General features: G+C 43.6%; 1 protein-coding gene across 4 annotated transcripts in view; it reads right to left on the bottom strand.

Moving 5' to 3' along the window:
* The window catches only part of TTC3 (tetratricopeptide repeat domain 3), a 158,214-nt gene that overhangs the window by 93,583 nt on the left and 47,756 nt on the right, over positions 1–16,875 (bottom strand). For 3 of the 4 annotated variants that reach the window (XM_075911810.1, XM_075911801.1, XM_075911793.1), the window contains exons 8-12: positions 5,408–5,493; positions 5,003–5,097; positions 3,178–3,240; positions 1,085–1,139; positions 253–415 (exon numbers count right to left, since the gene is read on the bottom strand). In XM_075911810.1, coding sequence (XP_075767925.1) covers positions 253–415; positions 1,085–1,139; positions 3,178–3,240; positions 5,003–5,097; positions 5,408–5,493 — 462 coding nt within the window. Of the gene's footprint in view, positions 1–252; positions 416–1,084; positions 1,140–3,177; positions 3,241–5,002; positions 5,098–5,407; positions 5,494–7,685; positions 8,014–16,875 lie in introns of those variants that run through there. The other variant, XM_075911814.1, reaches the window with a different exon arrangement.

Here is a 16,875-nt window from a genome sequence, read left to right as displayed (position 1 = left end):
CCCCGTAGCTCTTCAGTCTTCCAAATATTTTACTAGCTGCCAGGCTCTAAATATATTTACAAGGCAGAGTCGCAGCAATGTTAGCTGCCAGGGCCGGGAGCTAACCCCGCTGTGGCTCTCCAGTTTTCCCTTATCAACTAGTCAATAGAAATTCCATCAACTAGTCAATTAGTTGATTAAATACAATTTAACATCCCTAGTTTAAGGTATCTTACTGTATTAAGAAAATATTTTGAAGACAGAAAAAGCTACCTTTAATTTCTTCCATTTCCTTCCTTAACCTTGTGCTTTGCGAAATAAGATCTTTAACTTGCTCAGGAATATTCTTGCAGAGCTCTTGGGCCCTCTCATTAGCTTCCAGGGCATATTCATGTTTTCCCAGCAGCGAGAGAGCCTCACAGAAGCGATAATGACCCTAATGTGAACATAAATTTAAAATGTTAAAAAGTGATGATTCTTTCAAAACATAAAAATATTAACCTATATCCAAAAGAGCATTTTAGTGGACTGAACAAGAAAACGTTCTGACATATTCAATAACATACAAGTTACTGTTTGTTCTAGACAAATGCTGAATAGCCAATAGTACCTAAGATTTCTCACATCAAAGCACACTAATGGCGCATCTAGTCTATTATCCCACCGTTGGTTTCAAATCAAAGTAAAGATGCCTTTCCTTAATCCCTAATACCACTTTTGCACTTGAACAACTGTGTAATTGTCCATACTTAGGTCTTTCTAGACTAAATTTTTGAAACAGAAATTTGTTCACTGTTGTGCATATTTTTTATAAATTGTTGCGCGTGTTATAATGTATAAATAAAGCATGTTGCTACATAATTATCACAAGTGTCTTTAAAATGCACAGTATATTCTCTAACCCACAGATGCATGCATACAAAAATAGAATCAAATAATTTTTTAAAAATCTATTTAACTTTTCAAAGGTTTACTCAGAGAAGAGAAAGCTATGCATCTAAAAGGAGGTGCCTTCATATCAAGGCACTGAGATCTTGTATTTAAACTACCTAATGTAATATTCTTTCTACTGTAAACAGAGTTGCCAAATTAACATTAAACTAACCTTTGGCCAGATAGGCTTCAAAATAGTTGCCCTTTTTCCATCAACAAGAGCTTGCCTTTAAAAACAGGAAATATTTATTAGTCTGGAAATAATACCTAAATTTCAAGGCCCTATTGTGTTGGATACTGCAAAGACAAAGAAAGAACTCCTGTCTTAAAGATTTCTCATTTAAGTGTAAGTATAAGATAACAAGTGTATATAGCAAATCTGGGGAGTGAGCAGGAATAAAAAAGCAATCATGACACAATACTGGTTAGTTAATAAGTACAGGACACCACCTGCCTAACCATCAACTTTTCTGTAGCCATCATGTCAGAGAGAGATCTGAAACTGGATAATAAGGTAGCTGTGTAGAAATCAAGAGAGCCCACATGTCTGCATTCAATGCAGGGTTTAACATCGCAATAGCATGCAAAAGGATGCTCAAGCTGAAATAAGTATTTTGATGTAGTAGAGAAAGGGTGAGACTATGGAGGTATGCAAAGAATGATTGATATGGTCAAAACAATCCATCAAAAGTGGTAAGCATCATTTTAAAGACAGGATTTGTCAAGGCCAGAAAGAACAATGTTGCAGTGATTGAGCTCCCAGATGAAAGAAGATCTGGATGAGAGATTTAGCTTATGGATAGAAAGGAAACGCAGGAGTTATACAGGATTTAGCAATGGATGCGCGTAACCAAGATTTTCAGCAGTTTCACAGCTACACAATTACCTGCTTTTTAACATCCCTAGTAAATATAGTGATGGGGTTACCCCAGAAGCTAACTCTGGTGATCTGGGTCTGGCCCACGGGCCACTATTTGACCACCCCGATCTAGACAAAGGGATGAATAAAAAATAACACCCAAATTATGGTCTTGAGTAAAAAGGAAATTGAGTCTATGGTGACTTAAAGTAGAAAGGAAGAAGGCTAGTATAGGGAGAAATCAAGACCAGACATCCACAAGGAAATGCAAGAGAGAAAAGATGAGATTTTTAGTTTGGACAGCAAACAGATCAGGAGTGGAGAACTGAATCTGAATCAGCAGCATAAAAATAATCGCTAAAATCATATATATAGGACTATGAATACTTAGAAAGACAGAGTCTTTTGGGATTTCCACATGAAGTCATAAGGGAAATTAAGAGGATTCTTAATTAAATGCTAAAGGAGAGGCTGGAGAGAACAGTCCTGATGAAAGTAAAGGGAAAACAAGATTTAATGAAGAACATGGTCAACAGTATCAAAAGTTAAAGAGACAGTGAGGGTAGAGTACTGGTTCTGAGTTTTACCAAAGACAGTTCATTAGAAATGTTGTCAACAGACATACCAGTGGAAGGAATGCAAGCCTGACTGAAGAGGATCTAAAATGGCATAAGGGGAGAGGAACTCCAGACAGCTAGAGTAGACAATGCATTCAATTGGTGTACAAATGAAGGGGAGAAGGAACAATAACCGAAGAAGCAAGTAGGGTAACAGTGGGGGTTTGTTTTTTTAAGATGGGATAAAGGATGCTTATGGTGCAATGCAAGGGAGCATATGAAGAGTCTGACCACCATGAAAATGGAGGGAATTACAGTGGGGGTAAAGTATACCAGGAGATGTGATAGAATTACTCGAACAGGCAGACGGTCGGGGAAAAGATCAGATGAGCTATAATATCTGCAAGCTTTAGTCGGCATTTGCTACAAATTATATCAAAATACACATTTTTCTAAAGACGCTTACATCTTTCTAGTTCTCAATCACATTATTTGTGGAATGTCCTCTCAAATGAACAGAAACCCAACCACACAAGATAAATACATCTGCTGGACGTCTATGTTCAGACAAACAGCAATAAAATATAAGGTTAAAGATTAAACTTAAATGTAACGCCTAACAAAGCACTTGAATGACAAAACAGCTCACACTTTTTACAGCTATTTTCAGTCTCCTGGAAGACAACCAATTTTATCCTGTCTCCTTTATATTGTGCCATTATGACTTTAGGAAACCAAGCTTTATATCTTCAAGGTACTAAAATACTACTTTACCAAGAATACTGTCAATTCAGAGTTTGCAATTACAGAAAAATTCAGGATCTCAGATACCCCAAAAGACAAACTTACTTGTATTGTCCAGTGTGAAGAAAACAGAGAGCCCGATTACCATAAAGAAGATGGTTTTCAGGACTTAAAAAGAAATTATTAAAAAGGTATTAGTTAACGTATTATTTCTTAACAATACAAAATAGCTAATAACAAGGAAAATAATTCTAATTTTTCACAGTAAATTTCTCCAACCACTTCATTTACTCAATGTGTATGTGTACAAGCCTGCGATACAATCCATCAAACACTTACAAAATTGCTTAATTTTTCTAATCTGAATAGTCTCATTGATTTCAGATGTGTAATCTCAGCAAAGGTATAGAACTCAGTCAATTCTGACAGTACCATTGTAGGTGTGTCCCCCCAGCCTCCAACCCATTTCATCAAAGCTAAGAATTACTGAGGTAGCTAAATACTCAGGGAAGGAATAGAGAGGAGGGGGGGTATAATAGGAGAAAAATATTATCCACAAAAAATTGTGACTTCGCTCTGCTGAACTTACTGAAGAACAATTCAAATTCTTTGAGAGGGTATTTTACCATGATTTTCTTTTAGCTCATCTTTCCTTTCTCAGTCTGGAAAGGTGCATGAGGGGCAGAAAGGCCAGCTGTATTGTAATATATACCACACTTTATTAGTGCTGAAATTAATTTTAGACAAGTATATTCTTGTTTCTGAATACACTAATACAACTACTCCTTCAAGCCCTCTTGAATGAATTACTGTAGACTTCCTCTCCATTCTTGGCTCTATCCAATACTACCCATAGGATTTGAAGCAAAAATCAGTACAACAGCAAAACAGATTTTTCATCTGTGATTTGTACTATTTCTTAGGACTTTGTTAATGTTGCCTTTGTTAACAAAAATAGGATATTTTATTCTATTTTGACTGTTCTGGAGGTTCTTCTGGCCAACTAGTAATCTTCTTGCAGGAGACTGACAGCTAACAAAATTTTCTGTTTGAAAGTGAAAGACTGGCCTTGTGTTGTAGACTTTACCAGAATGCCTTCAGCTACAAGTGCATTGTTTTATTTTCTACAGGAGTAGGATGCATTCTATGACTAAAACATACATCTACCCTACAAGAATAAAAGGGGTAAACTGAACACTAATGTGTGCTAGACCATATGGTTTAAGCATCTACCACTAAAATAACAATTTTCATACTAAACCATTTTTCAAATAAGCCTCCTCCCTGGTAACAAGCAGTCAGCCCTTGCCTGCCAAGCTCCTCGGGAGGAGGATTTGCTACCCTGCTGCATGAAAATCACCTCCCTGGAAGCCCGCTGAGTTTAACAGGCACCATTAATTTAGAAACATCAGGGGACGAATAAGCAACATACACATATCAAGTGATGAATAAACATACATACATAGATCAACCCCTCACTATCCTACTGGTGCCAAACTCTCCTACTGGGTCAGCTCCACTAGTGCTAGCAGCACTAGGAGCCCTACTGTAGGCAGCTATCAGCTCCAGTAGATGTTTTCAGTAGTGTATCCTGTTTTTCTGATGAGGCCATGTTTAACAGACAGCACCTAAAGTGGATTCTGAAGCTGAGAGGCCATTTACCCAATGCTGCCAACAATATTAGTTAGCATGGGTGTTGCTGAATCATTAGTAACGAGTGAAGTTTTTTAAAAAGTCCATAACACAGACAACAAGTGTCTTCAGTACTAAGAAAGGGAACAGATCATATGAATGTAGTTAACACTCTGTGCTAAGTCCATTAGACATCATCTGATTTTTAAATGGGTGGTCAACAAAGTAGAACAAGTGTAAAATATAAGAACGTAACACACACAAAGATAATAATTCAGTTAGTTGACTTAGTTCTTACCAAAATTCTATGGCTTTAGTGTATGAGCTTATAGCAAAATCCAGCTTTTTTTGGGAAAACTCACAATTTCCTCTCTCTTTCATAAATTCACTTTTCTGAAAGATCAAGAAAAACAAATATGCAACCTATCAGAATGTAAGCCAACTATGATGCAAACTATAAAAGCTTTTAACAATATGAATTTAAGTGTCTTGTCCATCGGTTTACCAAAAGTTGAAATGTACTCATAACTAATAGATCCGGACACGTTTAATTATCTTAAAAGGCATTCAACTCCTAATAAGTATTGGTAAATACTACTATGAGAGGACTATTTATGTTTGACTAATAGTTTCCCCACAAATTTCTATAATTTTGTTCTAAATCATGGGTTTTTTTAAATCCAAATTACTGTTTTTTCCCTACCTTTATACACTTTTCACAAGTCTGTGCTTCAAACTCTTCAACTAAATTGCAGTCTTCCACTGCAACTTTAGTTATATAATGTTTATCTGTTGGCAGAAATTAGTGAGGTAAGCAAAAAGAACGAAAGCCAAACAATTAACTGAACTGCTTCCTTTAACAATCACTATCTATTATGTCTACTTTTTGTTTTTCCCCCCTCATCAACAGCAGAAATAAGATACAACAAAGTAACATGTCCAACAGAATGTTGATTATTTTAGCTTCCACTGTTGCACAAAAACCAGAAGTCCCAATTCAACAGGGTCTTACAACTGTGAGGATGTTTTTAACTGAAAGCACATGGTACTATTCACATATCTGAAGCCAGCAGATACTTTTGCTCAATTCAGGACTAAATGATCTCCCTTAGTAGTAAAAAAATCTAAGTCACATCATCATCAGGCCAAAAGAGAAGAGCCCGAGCTTTTAAATTTAGAAACCAAAACCATTACCCGGTTCTCAAAAAAGCCTATAGCTCAGTGCCATGGAGCCATTTTCTGTTACCACTGAACTTTTTCCTGTCATCATAATAGGATTTAAATTTTCATTCTCATATGTCAGAATAATTGATTCCAAAGTTTCATGAAGCTGATACAGATATAATTGAAGTCTAAACACAGTAATACAGGCAGTCCCCGAGTTACACGGATCCGACTTATGTCGTATCCGCAGTTACGAAGGGGGTTTGCTGCCCGTCTCCCTGGTCTGCTGAAGACAACCAGACCACGGAGACGGAAAGCAAAGCCTCTGAGGACGCCGGCAGCGGGACAGCCGTGGCACGTCTGGGTTGTCCGCTGCCCACGTGGTCCGCGGCTTTGCTCCACGTTTCCCCAGACCAGGGAGACGGGGAGCAAAGCCGGGGAGCACGCGGGCAGCGGACAGCCCAAACACGCCGCGGCTGTCCCGCTGCCGGCGTCCTCAGAGGCTTTGCTCCCCATCTCCCTGGTCTCCAGCAGACCAGGGAGATGGGGAGCAAAGCAGAGCAAAGCTGCGGAGCACGCAGGCAGCGGACAGCCCAGACGCGCCGCAACTGTCCCGCTGCCGGCGTGCTCCGTGGCTTTGCTCCCCGTCTCCCTGGTCTGCTGGAGACCAGCAGACCAGTGAGACGGGGAGCAAAGCCGTGGAGCACACGGGCAGCAGGACAGCCGTGGCGCGTCTGGGCTCTCCCGCTGTCCCCGTGCTCCGCGGCTTTGCTCCGACGCCTGTGGTACAGCAGCTAGGGCGCTGCCGGTTGGTCCCGTAGCGCAGCTCTGGGCGCTACTGGACCAACCCGGCAGCACCCCAGCTGCTCTGCCCCAGCTGCTCTGCCCCGGGTGTCCTGATTCAGCCACTGCTGGTCAGTTTCAGCAGTGGCTGAATCAGGACGCCTGGGGCAGAGCAGCTTGGGTGCTGCTGGGTTAGTCCAGTAGCGCCGAGGAGCGGCGCTACTGGAGCAACCCAGCAGCACCCAAGCTGCTCTGCCCCAGGCATCGCCAAGTCAGCCGCTGCTGAAACTGACCAGCGCTGACTACAGGAAGCCGGAGGCAGAGTTGCTCTGCCCCGGGCTTCCTGGAATCAGCCTCTGATCAGTTTCAGCAGCAGTTGACTTGGGGACGCCTGGGGTTCTTAAGTTGAATCTGTATGTAAGAACTGGCATCCAGATTCAGCCTGTTGAAACTGATCAGCGGCTGATTCCAGGAAGCCCGGGGCAGAGCAACTCTGCCTCGGGCTTCCTGTAGTCAGCCGCTGGTCAGTTTCAGCAGCGGCTGAATCTGGATGCCAATTCCGACTTACATACAGATTCAACTTAAGAACAAACCTACAGTCCCTATCTTGTACGTAACCCGGGGACTGCCTGTATAACAGTTGTAGGTATTTTAACCATCACAACCATGTAATAGACTGAACAGCAGTTAAGAACTTCACTGTACATTTTGTTCCAATTAAGTATTTCATTTACATGACACAGTAACAATCTTTCACTCTATCATTGTTATATGCTTTAAAAGATCTACACAAAATGAATGCAAAATTATTTTTAAATTCATTACTATTTCAAGATTTTGGGAATTAAAAAAAAATATAGCCAGGTAAATACCAGAGACCTCTAAGCAGTTCTATGAAAAAGAATGTAAATTTAAATGTAAGCAGGCTATGACTTTAGAACTGATTATTTACTAGTTTGTAATTATTTTAAAATGAAGAGTTTATAAAAAATGAATGACCATTTCAGTATACAAGAAAAAAAGAGGTTACTCACCTTGTGCATTAACTGGTGTTCTTTGAGATGGGTGTTCCCATGGGCGCTTCACTGTAGGGGTACATCTAGACTACATGCTTCTTTCAAAAGGAGATATGCAAGTTTGGCGCTAATTTACATATCTTCTTCCGATCACTTTTTCAAAAGCAGTTTTTTCAAAAAAGGAAGCAGTTTAGCCGCAGTTATTTTGAAAAAACCCTTTTTCGAAAGAACCCTGCATATCTCATTTTTTGAGGACGGTTTCTTTCGAAAAAGGGTTTCCCGACGCCCCAAAAGAATCATGTCTAAACTGCTTTCTTTTTTGGAAAAACCACTTTCAAAAAAGCAATGGGGAGATATGCAAATTAGCACCAAATTTGCATATCTCCTTTTGAAAGAACAACACAATCTAGATGTACCCTAAGTGTCTTGGCACCCTTGCGCTTATAACTGGAACTTTTTAGCAGCAGTACCCTGGGTGCGTGCGCACACACACAGCACCACCCACACCGTAACAAACATGTCAACGCACATGCGCATCATCAACCTTCCCTCCAGATCCTTCTCTACCATGGAGCGATGTCAAAGCTCCAGAGCAGAGGGGAAAGAGAGAGGGCCTTCTTTGAGGAGTGTCCACTGTAGGTGACTATGGAGCAGTACCCTGAGCCTTTGGTAGGAGCAGCTTAGGACCTCATTGGCAGACTGCTGAAAGGACTGCCACTCCAAATGTGGTACATTGTGAAGCAAAGGTGTCTATAGCATGAGGTCTTGTAAAGATGTGTGTGGAAACCCATGTTGCTGCCCCAGAAATGACCTTGATTGGCACATCATGGAGGAAGGCCGTAGATACAGCCATCTCTCTAGGAAAGTTTGCCCATGAGTAAGGGAATAGTGTCACTTGGTTGATGTTATAGCATTCCCTAATGTAGCTTTTTATCCATTTTGAAAGCCTCTGTCTGGATACTGCATGTCCTTTAGAGCGGTCTGCTATTGAAATCAACAGACTGTGAGAATGCCTAAATTGTTTTGTTTTATGTAGGTAAAAAGCAATAGCACATCTAACATCCAGCAAATGGACTCTTCCCGCACTGGCATCAGGATGAGGCTTTTGGTAGAAAATTGCTAAGTATATAGGTTCATTGATGTGGAAGCGTGAAACTATCTTTCATAGGAATTTTGGATATGCTCTTCATATGACTTTGTCCTTGTGCAAGATCATAAATGGTGAGTCAGCCATGAGAGTAGCCAACTTGCTGACCCTTCTGGATGTTATGATTGCTATTAAGAAAGCAACCTTCATGGAGAGGTGTGCCAAGGTTGCCATCAGTTCAAATGGAGGGTGGATCAATGCATTCAGGACAAGGTTGAGATTCCACCAGTTTGACTGGAGGATAGATATTAAGACCTTTTAAGACATTTCTTAGTGGCTGATCTGAAAATACAGTTTGGCTGTCCACTGTATCATGCTCACTTGAAATAACCACCAAGTGGACCTTTATTGATGAATTAGAGACACTGTCTTTTTATAAGGTGTTATAAGACTATCACCAGTTGCGTTGATCAAGGTTGGAGTGCTCTATGTTTGACCCACTTGGAGAAGTGTCGCCATTTGTAAAGCTAAGTCTTTCTTGTGCTTTGTTTGTGACATTTCAGAATTATCATTTGGACTTCCTCTGAGCAGGAAGAGTCCTATATATTCAACCCTAAAGGAGCCATGCCATGAGATGGAGCTTGTGTGCCTCGGGCTGAAGAACTCGCCCCTGGTCCTGATATACTTTGTCCAACCATCATGGAAGAGGAATCGGAGGAGCAACTGACAGTTGTGACAAGCAAAGGAACCAGATCTGTCTGGGCCATGCAGGTGCTATCATGATTACCCTGGCCCTGTTGTGTTTTATCTTGTGTATGATCTTGCCGAGGAGGGGAAGAGGCAGAAATGCGTACACTAACTTGTGAGACCAGTTGTTCAACACGGCATCCCCAGTGCAGCCCTTGCCCAGGCCCTCCCAAGAGCAATACCAGGGACACTTGATGTTGTGTAATGTGATGAATGAGTTTATTTCCACAAAGCCCCACTCAAAGAGGATGGTATGTATGGCTTGGGAGAGGTGTATCTCCCATTCATAGTTTTGGTAAAATATGCGATGCAGTTGGTCCATGGCGACATTCTGTTCGCCTGGGAGATATGCCACTGATATGTTGATCTCATGGAGGATGCACTACTGCAACAGTGCTGTGGCTTCATTGCGAAGGTCATATGATCTCTGGCCCTGCGCTGCCAATTTATGTAGAACATGCAAGCAGCGTTATCTATGTATATTCGCACTGCGTTGAGCTGAATTAAGGGAAGAAAACGTTCGCAAGATCTTCTTACTGACCAGAGCTCGAGCACACTGATCTGTAGGTTTGTTTGTCAGCAACCATCTTCCCTGCCTGCTGTGTCTGCAGGTGCGTGCCCCCCCAGCCCAGCATCTGCAGTTAAGTAGTCTATAGAATAGACAGAGTTGGCTGTTGAAAAGAAACTCCTGAGTAGAGATTGTTGATCTGGAACCACCATGTGAGGGATTCCCTGATCATCTTTGTAGGACTCAGCCTCTTGTGTAAAGGGTGATTGTGAGACCAAAAGCATGTGTATAGCCATACCTGCAGGTTTCAAATGTGTAGCCTGGCATGGGGAACTATGTATGTGGTGGCAGACATATGGCTGAGGAGTTGTAGGCATTGTCTGGCAGACATTGGGAGATCATAATGGTTCTGGCTAGTGTGGCCAATGCGTGGAACCTTTTCAGTGGCAATTGCGCCTGTGTATGCATGCAGTCCAGAGTGGCACCTATGAAGTCCAACTCCTGATGGGGTGGGCTGGGACTTTTGAAGCCCCAGTGTTGTGAAGAGTTGGATTGTGCCAGTGGTATATTGCCAGGTCTGTTGCTCTGTTGGAGCCACTATCAGGCAATTTATTATTATTTATTTAAAATATTTGTACCCCATTTAAAATATTTGAGGCAGCATACATTTTTAAAACAATAAAAAAATATATAAAAAAATTAAAATACAAGACGACAGAGGGACATAAATCCTGCTAAGACATCTTGAGAAGAGGGGGACACAGACTCAAATACCAATAAAAGCATGAGTAAAAAAGGTGACTTTAGGCTGACGCCGAAACAATGCTAATGTTGGCGTCATGCAGATATCCCGGGAAAGAAAATTCCACAGCCTGGGAGCAAAAGCTAGGAGGAGCTCTGTTCTGCATAGATCTTAACCTTATCTCCACAAGTTGGGGGGGGGGAGGGGGGAACACTGTGCAGAGCCTCCCCAACTGACCTCAATTTCTGGACAGGTTCATATGGGAGAAGACAGTCCTTCAGATACCCTGAACCCAACTGGTTTTGGGCTTTCAAGGTTATAACTAAGGCAATCATCTAAGGAAGGGAAGATCGATCTTCCTGATTCTTAGATGGGCAACTGCTATGGTGAAAATCTTGGAGAAGACTCTGGGTGCCGCAGGCAGGCCAAAGGGCAAGACTCAGTACTGGTAATGTTGATCTTTTAGGGTGAACCTCAGGAACATTCTAGGAGATGCTCGTACTACTATGCAAAAATACTCATCCTGCAGGTCGAGGGATGACATCCAGTTTCCTTTTGCCCATGCAGCAATTATCATTGACAGCATTACCATGGTGAATCATTGATTTTATGGAATTTGTTCAGTCTGCACAGGTCCAATATGGATCTCCATCCTCCCGATTTCTTTGGCATGAGGAAGTATCTGGAGTAGAACCCCTTTCCCCAATGATTTGCTGGTATGATCTCTACCTCCCACACCTGGAGCAATCTGTTTATCTCTTGTTGCATCAGGGACTCGGGAGAGGGGTCTCTGAAGAGGGATGGGGAAGGGGGTTGGGTTGGAGGAAATGTGAGGAATGGTATTGAGGCCCTTTGCTATGACCTCTGGAACCCATATGTCCATTGTCATGGTGGACCATGCATGGTAGAACAGTTGAAAACAGAATCTGTATTGGTTGAATGGCGGAAATGATGTCAAACCCTCAACCAGCTGCAGAAAATGTTTGTCTGCCATTGAAGGATTGGGACGTGGCATGTTGCTCTTTAGTTTGTCTGCACTTTTGTTGCCTCTAGCAACATCTAAAGTCATAGTCCCCTGACTGGAGTAGGATGATACCCTGCCACAAAGCATGTAGAGGTAATTCAATTTCTTCTTTGGTTGGAGAACATACATCTCCAATGTTTTTAATGTGGCTTTTGAATCTTTAAGGGAATGTAGAGATTCATCTGTGGTGGTAGAACACAACTTCTGACTCTCAAAGGGGAGGTCCTCAATTGTGTTCTACACCTCCCTAGGGAACCTCAAAAGGTGCAGCCAGGAGCCACGATGCATCACAACTGATGTGACCAGGAACCTTGAAGCAACGTAGGCAGTATCGAGTGATGCCCGCAGTGCTGTCTTCACTATGAGGATACCCTCGTCTACGTTGGACTTGAATGAAGCTTTGTTGTTGTCCTGCAGCTTTTCAATAAAGGGTCTCATTTTTTCAAAATGGTGGTACATGTATTTGGCTAGGAATGCTGAGTAATTTGCTATATTGATGAGTGAGGATGCTGAAGAATAAAATTCTCCCCTTAGGAGATCTAGCCTCTTCTAGTCCTGATCATAAGGGGTATATTTATATTGGGTCTGCTTGCCCCTGTTATTGGCTGCATTGACAACAACTGAATTTGGGGAAGGATGCATGAATAAGAATTCAGCCCCTTTAGCAGGCATATAATATTGGCTGGAAAAACTTAAAAAAAAAAAAAAAACAGTCAGGCAGCACCTTAAAGACTAACAAAACACGTACATGGTATCATAAGTTGAGGGCACAACCCACTTCTTCAGATGAATCGAGTATTAAAGGTCCAGTTCCAAAATAAGTAAGAGGGGATGAGGAAGGAGGAAGGGAAAAGTGGGAAAAAGTCAATTAGAGTATTCATGTTACATGAAGCGGATAGAGAAGGTGCAAATTGTTCTTAAATACTCATTGTTTGGTTTTTGAATTCCTTAGGATGTGGAAGGTAGTGTGCTAGCCAGGTAATATCTTTATTCACACCTTTGTGATGGATCCCAAACTTGTAAATAAAGTTAAGTTCCAAGGCTTCCCTGTGTATTCGACTTGTGGAATTGGCCTGAAACAACATGGTAACTTTGAGATCCATTAATGAGTGCCCGGGCACGTTAAAGTGTCTTTAATAATAAATAAATAATATTTCCTGTTGCCCCTTTTCGACATCGGGGAGATGGAGGCTGGTGATTGTCACAATTTTTGCTGGGTTGAGTACAATGTTTTCCGAGGGCGAGGCCTGCAGTATATCTGTCAGCTTGTGCTGGGCGTCAGGAACCTTGACTAGGGATATGTCAAGGGAATCAGCCACTCTCTTGTACAAGTCTTGGAAAGACAAAGTCATCGCCCACTGTGAAAGGAGGGGGCATTATCAATTCATTTGGGGAAGAGGATGAGATGTGAGGAAGCAGTGTATCCTCATCTTGTGTGTCATATAGGTCATCCATCTCCTCCTGTGTAACCTCTGATCTTGTGGATTTGGGCATCTTGGATCCCACTGCCTGCGGTCTAACTACCACTGGTGGTGGTGCCTGAGCCTTCATAGTGCTCCAGGGGTCCCATTCCTGACAGGGTTGTGGGAGCAGAATGGGAGAGCGCCATGGAAAGGGCTGCCACATCTGAGTCTGGACCATGTGCTGCTTCTGTTACAGCTGAGAAGTTGGTTTTGAAGTTGAGTGTCATGGTGAGAAAGGCAAGGAATCTCCTCCTCATCCTCACTATCACTCGAAAACGGAGTGGCCAAACTTGCAGGTGTTGGTGTGGCATCGGTACCGAACAATAGCGTGCCCGGTACTGACATGACCACTAGCTCCCGATGTGTGGTAAGCGGTCCTGGAAGGAAGATCGGTACTGTCAGTGCAGAGGGTTGCATTTACTGAGGCACTGCTTTGTCCTGTGTTTTAGATGTCATGGGCACTGGGGAACCTTTGATACTTGCAGTCGGTACCGACTTCATTGGCATCTGGATTGGAGTTCTGGTCATCACTTAGCCACTGCCTGAGAAGGTGTCAATGCTTTCAGTAACAATGAAACAGGGGCAGTCTTATTCATCTTCAGTACCAAGAGCACAGAGTGTGTAGCCTTTGCCAGCACTGCCCCTTGGGGTTTGTCCATACCTGATTTCCCCAGTGCCTGCGCATCCCTAGAAGCCCTTACCTTGGGAGAGGGAGGCTTGTGCTGAGTCTTTTCAGTGGCCTCTCCACTGGGGGTGAGGAATGATTTCTTTTAGCTGTCTTCTTGGCAGGCTCCTCTTGGTGCGGATAATCCCCGATCCAAGACGTACAGGGTGGAGAAGTGCTCGATGCCGGTTCCAAGGCTGGTGTCTCTACCTTCTCCATAGTGAGGAGCTTAAACTGAAGCTCCCTTGTCTTCAGAGATCTGGAAGACAACTTCTCACAGTGGTAGCAGCTCATAGGAGAGCAATCCTGGCCCAGGCACCTAATACATGGGGCATGGACATCGGAAATGGGCATGGACATTCTGCATGTCAGGCACCGTTTAAATCCTGGTGAGCCTGACATCATAACCTTATTCCTAATACTATGAACGAGGACAAAAAATATTTAAACTATCAACTTACCCCTGTACTTAGGGTAGGGGGAACCAACTGTGAACCAAAACAATCTCTAGAACTATCTACACTAATTACTACTTCATGCTACACTAAGTTTAACAAGGAGCGCTGTGTTCCAACCAAGCTGGGAGTGGTTGAGAAGGAACTGGACGGATGACTGACAGCCCGCACACATCAGTGCATTCACTATGGTGCGGGTGGTGTCACGCATGCACGCCGGCACCCAAGGGGAATACTGCTGCTAAAAAGTTCCAATTGTAAGTGCAGGGGTGCCAAGACACCTACAGTGGAGTACCCACAGGGACACTCCTCAAAGAAGTATGTTAGTGATAGAAATGTAGCCGTGTTAGTCTGGTGTAGCTGAAACAAAAAACAGGACTATGTAGCACTTTAAAGACTAACAAGATGGTTTATTAGGTGATGAGCTTTCGTGGGCCAGACCCACTTCCTCAGATCAAATTGTGGAAGAAAATTGTCACAACCATTTATACCAAAGGATACAATCAAAAGAATGAACACATATGAAAAGGATAAATCAAATTTCAGAACAGAAGGGGGATAAAGAGGGAAGATAAATGTCTGTGAGCTAATGATATTAGAGGTGATAATTGGGGAAGCTATCTGTAATGGGTAAGATAATTAATGTCTCCCCAGGCCTGGGGGAGACCTGGCCTTAGGTGGACCTGTTGTGGGGCAGCTGCAGCTGTCAGGCTCCCCTGCACTCACGACAGCAGCCAGGAACTGTAGGGAACTCACTGTGGAGGAACAAAACACCTGCTCTGCTTCCCCGTTCCCAGTATTCATGAATTTCACCAATCATGGCAGTGTCGAGAACACATCCCACCATAAACAGCAACATTTCCTGTATCATTTCTGTATTTGAAGTGAGGAATATTGGCTATGTATTAATTAGAAGTATGTTTTCACCTGGGGAACACCCATCAAACAGAATGCAATGTCTAGATCAGAGGTTCTCAAACTGCAGTCTGTGGACCACCAGATGTCCACGAACTCCATTCAGGTGGTCCTTGGATAGTTCCCTTTAAAGGTGCACACTGGGGCAGCCCACCTAATTAGTGGTTTACAGATGTATCTCAATTAATTAGGTGCCTGGACCCTCACAGGTAAGGTGAGGTGTGGTAACATTGGTGGGAACAAGAGGTAGGTGGGGTGAGGTAGGGGAAATAGGAGATGGGGGAGGCAGTGCAGTGAAAAAAGGAGGAATGTGTGATGTACAGTACTGCAGCAGCCGAAAAAGGGATGACATCCCCTAGCTCCAGGGCTTTGGCTGCCAGGAGAGATAGACTTCCTTCCCAGCCTCAAAACCAGAGATGTGAATGAATAGCCAGTTACCTAGTAAGCACCACACTGATTAAACAGGATTTTACATCTCTAGTACGGTACAAACAACATTTGCAAAGCTCATTAAGTGATTAAGAGACCCTCATCAATTTTTGAGTGGTCTGCATGAAAAAAAAGTTTGAAAACCCCTGATCTAGATGGCTTGCTGGGAGAAGAGCCATTAGAGAGAAAAATAAGTCTCAAACAACATTTATCATCCACAGAGAGGTGTCCTCAAGGACTATGTAAACAGCCTCTGATAATGGCTGTTGTGGTCCTATAGAGTACTGCCGTGGTCACCAACCCGTCGATTGCGATCGACTGGTCCATCAGGAGGGCTCAACCACTCAATCGCGAGGCGTTCAGGGCCCCCCATTCCCCGCACCCCCAAGAAGCCCCACTACCTACCTCCAGCAACAATGGAGGTAGCGCTAGCTTCCTGCGGGGTGGAAGGAAGTCCGGCTGCTACACATCACTTCTGGGGTTTCAGGAAGTGTGCTGGCTGCTCCCCCTCCCCCAAACAGCTGCGGCTACGTCTACACTGGCCCCTTTTCCGAAAGGGGCATGCTAATTTCACAGGTCATAATAGGGAAATCCAAAGTAGGAATAAGAGATCCTCCGGAAAAGGGCTTTTTTCCGGAGGATCGGGGCCAGTGTAGACGTTCTTTTCCCGCTTTTCTAAAAGCCGGAAAAAAGCGGCAGACATTTTTATTTAAATGCCGCGGGGGATATTTAAATCCCCCGCGGATTTCCCTATTACGACCTGTGAAATTAGCATGCCCCTTTCGGAAAAGGGGCCAGTGTACACGTAGCCTCGGTGTGGTACCACAACCCAAGTCTGTTGCATGCCAGGGGGTAGAAGTCCCCAGAGGAGGCACGCTCTGGGGCTTCCCTCCTCTGCAGGGCGGAAGGAGTCCCAGGAGGAGGCACACACAGGAGCTTTCCTCCTCTGTGGGGGGGGGGGGGGGAGGCGAGGAGTTGGGAGGGGAGGGGGACTCCCTGTCCCTACCAACACCCTGTCCCCTCTGGCACCCTGTCCTCTGCTGCAGAACCTTGTCCTCTGCCCCCACTGGCACCTTGTCCTCACCCCAGCACCCTGTCCCCTGCCCCAGCGGCACGCTGGCCCCTGCCGCAGAACCCTGTCCCCAATGGCACCCCGTCCCAGCACCCACTGGCA

Source organism: Pelodiscus sinensis, chromosome 1, assembly GCF_049634645.1.
Source record: "Pelodiscus sinensis isolate JC-2024 chromosome 1, ASM4963464v1, whole genome shotgun sequence".
Classification (NCBI taxonomy): Eukaryota; Metazoa; Chordata; order Testudines; family Trionychidae; genus Pelodiscus; species Pelodiscus sinensis.
This window is presented reverse-complemented; position numbering and strand designations above follow the sequence as displayed.